At 48.7% G+C, this 6,234-nt stretch overlaps 1 protein-coding gene across 1 annotated transcript in view; it reads right to left on the bottom strand.

The window, feature by feature from the left end:
- The window catches only part of N4BP2L2 (NEDD4 binding protein 2-like 2), a 63,181-nt gene extending 57,361 nt beyond the window's left edge, over nucleotides 1-5,820 (bottom strand). The window contains exon 1 of the mRNA XM_006879637.1: nucleotides 4,667-5,820. Within this exon, the coding sequence (XP_006879699.1) occupies nucleotides 4,667-5,820 (1,154 nt within the window). The remainder of the gene's footprint in view (nucleotides 1-4,666) is intronic.
- Nucleotides 5,821-6,234: the final 414 nt, after the last annotated feature.

Here is a 6,234-nt window from a genome sequence, read left to right on the forward strand (position 1 = left end):
TTTCGTATTAGCACAATTAAACAGGTTGCATGGAAGGAAAAGCAATATACACCAAGAGGCTAATCAGACACTAGTTACCTTTTCCACTACCAGCATGTGTCCCTGCAAGCCTACTGAATCCCTTCTGTCTACTACAGCCTCAGGGTGCTCCTGTTCGCAATCTCCTCTTCTTACATCTAGTTGCTCTCAGTCAGGGCCCAAGGCAGCAGACTCCCTCACCTGCTTTCCGGGTTCAGGCATTTCTGTTTTCTGGTATTGCATCCTTAATCTAAAAGAAGGCTCACAATTGCATAAAAACACCATTCTTAGCTTTTATACAGAAGAGTTCATTTTCCACCTCTTCAAAATCATCACGCGATCTAGAGGAATCTAAGTGCTAGATCTAACTGAAATGCATCCACAAGGGCCATGTGTATAATAGACCAATAGCAATAGACCACGAAGTGACCATGCCACAGATTCTGTGTCTCTTTTATTTTTTTTAGTGATGCTGATGGGGTCTTTACTTTTTTTCACATTGAAAATCTTTTCATTTTTTCACTGTTGCACATTTCTTCCCCTTCTCCTCTCTCCTGCCCCAGCCCTCCCAACTACGCACCCCATGTTCCAGACTGCTGTCCTACAGATCATGTCATATACTCCTTGGAACAGTCCTTCCCTTCGCCTAATCTAATGCCGTATTCACTATTTATCCACTTTTCCATTCCCTTCCCAACCCCAGCCCATGGCCACCCTATTTTATAACAGCAGTGTTACACAGTATTTGTCCTTTTGTGACTGAGATATTCTACTCAGCATAACGTCCTCCAGGCTCCCTCATGTTGTATAGTTTTATGAATTCATTGTTTTTCTGGTGTTGTGTAATATTCCACTGTGTGACTGTACCACAGTTTTTCTATCCATGTGTTTATTGACTGGCACTTGGGTTGCTTCCATCTCTTTGTGAATAACGTGGCAATAAACATGAGTGTGTAAACATCTGTTTGAGTTGTGGCTCTGGTTTCTTCTGGGTATACTCCCAGTAGTGCAACTGCTGGGTAAAACGGCATTTCTACTTCCGACTTTTTGAGAAAGCGCCAGATCACCTTGCATAGTGATTGTACCATTTTAAACTCCCACCAGCAGTAAATAATCCTTCCGATCTCTTCACAACCTCACCAGCATCTGCTATTTGCTGCCCTCTCAAACTTTGTTATTGCTGCTAGGGTGAGAGGATATCTCATAGTTGTTTTAGAATTTCTCTAATTTTTAGCTCCTGAAAAAGAAGACTACAGATTGCTTAGAAATCAGAGATTTGGTAAAATGTAAAATCGTTTGCTATACCATTCTGAGAGGGATCAGAATAGGAAACCTTAGATAGAGTAGAAGAAAAAGGAGGTAAAATGATAAAAAAAAGCCCTGGCTTACTGTCCCAACAGATTCAGAACCCAAGTCTAACGCCCTTTCTTACACACCTTCCAAGCCTGGAACTGAACTCTCACTGCCATGGCTCACCTTAAAGTCAAACAATAAACAGGACAGGACGGTGAGGTGGAAGGGAGGTCCAGTGGTGTTGTCACTAGGACATTGTGCTGTTAACCAAAGCCCACGCCTCTAGCAGCCTAAACTGACCAGCGGCTCCAAACGACAAAGATGGGCAGTCTCCTCCCATGTGATTCACAGCCCCCAAACAACTGATGAGACAAGATGAATACCACCAAGGAAGTGTACACCTCTTAAACCACCAAGCACAGATCAGAAGGGCAGCATCTGCCTGGGATGAAGCTGAGAAGGCAGGAAGAGACAGGATATGAAGGACTGGCCCGGGAGACAGGAAGGAAGCATGTATGGGAGGGGCAATCCATGTCATAAAACAAGGCGTGGGAACTGTCAAGGGGGACACTCAGACGACTGAAAACTTCTGCACAGAGTAAGCTTGAAAAAGGAGCTTTGCAATGAAACTTGAGAAATGTGTAAAACATTTCCTTCAAGTTTTTCTTAATCTTTACTCAGATACTTTTCTCCTCGTTTTGAATTATGTGCATAAACCACAAAAGGTTTTTATTGGTTTACTTTGCACTATTTATTACAAAACAGTACTATTTTTTTTCTTTTTTTTTTTAAAAATATGGAACGCTTCACGAATTTGCGTGTCATCCTTGCGCAGGGGCCATGCTAATCTTCTCTGTATCGTTCCAATTTTAGTATATGTGCTGCCGAAGCGAGCACAAAACAGTACTATTTTTATTTCTATTTTTTGTAATATTGATTACAAACTGTATTCAAGTGTATCCATTTTGTTGTTTGTTGTTATGTGCCATCGAGTCGTTTGCGACTCTTCGCGACCCTATGTACAAGAGCCCTAAACGCCATTCCATCCTGTGCCAACCTCGCTGTCTCAGACACATTCATTGCCACCACTCCACCACTCCACTCACAGAATCGATCCATCTCATTGAGGGTCTTCCTCTCCTGCACCGTCCCTCTCCAAGGACCAGTCCCTCCTTGCAACATGCCCAAAGTATAGCAGATCAAGCTTCAGAATCCTTGACTCCAGGGAACATTCTGGCTTCACCCTATCCATTTTACATTTTATTTGCTCACTTGAAAACTTTTCAAATATTAAGAAACCAAAAATGGAGACCTTCGTGCAACCCCTGCTATGAACACAGTACCACGGAAAGGTCCAAATCCCTCTCCTGGGTAATCTTCTTCCACCAAAATAATCCCAGGGCCAGTATTATTCATTCCAGCAGAAGACAGCCAATCTGTGCATGGTCACAAAAAGAAACAAGCCCAGCCAGCCTTCTAATCCAGAGTCCTCTTCCTGACCGTGGACTGGCCCAGAAGACTATCTCTCTCATCATTAGATGAAATGCACTAGATATGGGGCATTTATTCTCAAGGAGACCAGGCGGATCCCCCTGGGCAGGCAATCAGGAGGCACCTGAGACGGCCATGCCCTCGGGAAAGCAGAGGGCCACTGAAACGGGACATCTCCCTGCAGAGACAGCACAGGGCTGAGTGAGGCTCCTGCTGTCCACAGGGTCATGTGGAGACGGAACCAAGTCCACGTTATCTAACTCATCAATTTGTAAGGACCTTAGTAAAGTTTAATTTAAAAGCCAAGTCTACTTTCCACTATCAGAAAACTGTTTTCAAAGGTCTTGGACAGAGTGGGAGAAAGAGGTAGAACAAAATACAAATTTTCTTTTTAAAAAAAAAAAATCCCAGATGTGGTGGACTGACAGCCTGACAACTCACCCCACCCAGACCAGCACATTCATCCATACAGATGTCCCTCATGTGGAGGTGACCCCTCATGTGGAGGTGACCCCTCTCGTGGTGCTGAAACGATTTCTGCAGATCCTGTCTCAGCCAACAGAGCTGTTCAGAGAGTAAACACCACACATGAGGAACGTGCTCCTGGGAACCACATGGTCAAGTCGCCCAAAGCCAAGACAAGATGGACGAAGGGAAGGGAAGCTCCCTCAAAGGAAACAGAAGCAATGGAAGGAGCATGCTGACCAACTGTGATGACTGCAGTCAATGTCACTGCCGATCTGCAGAAACTGCTAAGGGGGCACTGATTTGCATGAAGGTGTCCCCATTAAACATTTTAAATATGAAAGACAGGAAATGGGCAGCTCAAGTGCTCTTTAGAAGGAAGGAGGGGAGACACATCACCATGAGGGACTGTTTTTTGGTGTCATCGAGTCAAGTATGACTCCTCAACCTTCTGAACAGAACCCTGGTCTATCCTGTGCCATCCTCACAGTGTCTGACACCCTTGAACCCACTGCCTCAAGCCCAGGAGTCATCCCTGGAAAAGGACATCATGGTTGATAGAGCACAGGGTCAATGAAAAAGAGGCTTCAAGCAGTTAGAGCAAAGCAGCAGCTGTGACAGTGGCCGGGAGCAGAGCAGCGCCAGCAAGGACGGCCCAGGGCCAAGCAGCAGCCCCGCCTGCTGCACTGGGGAGCTGGCTTGATGGGAGGGACCCAAGGACAACACCAGGACTGGCAGATGTCACTCGGGTGGTGGAACAATGTGGGTCTGGGTGCTCATGATAATTTCTGGGTTTTTTTAATGATGAATCCAACTTCAAGATCGTTGTAAACAGAAGAAGAAATTCATAAAACTGTAGCAATACCAAACAAACCCGCTGCCACTGTGTCCACCCACGGTGACCCTCCCGGGGGCGTCCCAGGTTGTCAGTCTTTAGGGGAAGACTGCTTCCGTGTTCTCTTAGGAGCAGCTGGAGGACTCGAACCGCTAACCTGCTGGGTTAGCAGCACAACACTCCAAGCACAATGCCACCTGAGTTCCTGTCCTAGGAGGCGCCCAGCCTGGTACTTTCAGGGAGATCCCTTCCAGCTCACTGAAAATAAGGCTTTTATGGGGGGTCAGGACTTAAGACAGGTAACATACAAACTACACACTAATCTGGTGTTTTCAGTAAGGTTTCTGGTCATTAGTAGCCTCCTAATAGCTACATTTTGGGGAATGACAAGTGATAGGCCGATCTGACCCTGCAGGATCCCCACGTGCAGCCCAAGTTGCCCAGGATCAACTGTGTAACGAATTCCAGGCCCAGTTCACCAGCAGCAGGTGAGCTCTCATCAGAAATCGCAATGCTGGTGTGGTCCCGTCCTAGTCCCAGGTGTTCACGACCCCAGTCACTTACCTGGACAACGTGGTTTTCCCAGAGCCTGGCAGGCCTCTTAGGAGGATCAACAACTTCTGCAGCTTCTCCAGCTTCTCCTCTTGGAACTCCTGCTTCACGAGTGTGTCTGTCTCGGGACACACGTCCCTGGGTGGATCTTCCCAGTGTCCCACCCCAGTTCCAAAGTTGTCCCACGGTGCCTGTCCAGGGGGCTCACTGTGGCCATCTCTGCAGAGACCCCCGGGGCATCCACTGGCCTGCCCTGGCGCTGGGCTGCTCCACCCAGAGGGACAAGCGTCCATATAGTAGCCGTTCCACACCTGAGTGTGGTCGGGGACCTGGAAGATGGTTGGTGGGGCATCTGGCAGGACTTGGAATCTCTGTACGTGGACAGGATAGCTGATGCCAGGTGGAAACTGTGGGGCAGGACCATCGGGCATGAGGAAGGCGGGCATGTATTGCCAGCCCGGCCGGAAGGGAGCGAAGGTGGCCTCGGAGTACAGTGGGCCTGACCCCCTGGCACAAGGGTAGCCCACCGGTGTACTCTCTACAAACTGTGGGTAAACCCCAGGGGACCAGGCCACATCGTCGCTGGCAGGCTGCTCGCTGACCCCCGGCAGGTCACCAGGCTGGCCCTGTGGACAAGGACCTGGCTCTTCACTGGGGGCACAAGGCGCAGGGTCCTGCCAGCTGCTTTCCAAATCCTCAGGGGTCTTTTCGAGTGCTTCAATTTCTCTGTAGAATTGGGACAATTCACTGTCCATCAAGTCTACCTCATGTTCCTCCTTCTGGCCTTGGATGTCACTTGCAGTAGAAGGAGTGCTGGCCTGGCTCCTTCTCACGTGACCTTTCCTCTTTGAGGGCTTGTAGAGGGGTCCAATAAATGCTGTGCTGGTACTGTAGATGCCGTCTTCTCTGGAGACCCCTGGAGAACGCAGGCCGCCCAGAGGTCTCGGCAACTCTGTGGTTTCCCTTGTGTCTTCCTGAAGTTGGTGACCGAGTACAGGGACAGGTGGGACAGGTGCCCAGCCAGAGCCCGCCTCCTCCTCGACTGTGTGCAAATGAGCCGGAGTATCAGCCTCTTCTTCAGCTGACTTCACTCTTTTGTAGCATGGTTCACTCAGTGGTTCTATTCCCTGAGCCAGGGCTTTATCTTCAACTTCACCAAATGGCATCTAAGAAGAAAGAAACTGTATCAGTGAGACAAAACATTGTAAACAGCAAAGGGGCTGTAACAGCAAACCACTCAGCTCCAAACAGTCCTTCAGCAGCTCCACCAAAGACCTGGAAATCAGCTTCCAAGGAGAGGGCGGCCATTGATGAATTGGGGGTGGGGTGGAGGCTGCTTCTACTGTCCCTGGGGGCACAGGCTACTAAGGAATCCCTGGGAGGAGCTTCTACTCTGTCCCTGGGTTATCAGCCTGATGAATGGAGGGGGGCTTCTACTCTGTCCCTAGGGTCTCAGCCTGATGAACCCGAGGGGAGGCTTCTATTGTGTCCCTGGGGTGCCAGCCTGGTGAACTCCTGGGGGGACTGCTACCCAGTCCTATGGGTTTTGAGTGACAAACACTTTGACAGCACCAAACAAT

Source organism: Elephantulus edwardii, unplaced genomic scaffold (genome assembly GCF_000299155.1).
Source record: "Elephantulus edwardii isolate Elephantulus edwardi_28Jun2011 unplaced genomic scaffold, EleEdw1.0 scaffold00004, whole genome shotgun sequence".
NCBI lineage: Eukaryota > Metazoa > Chordata > Mammalia > Macroscelidea > Macroscelididae > Elephantulus > Elephantulus edwardii.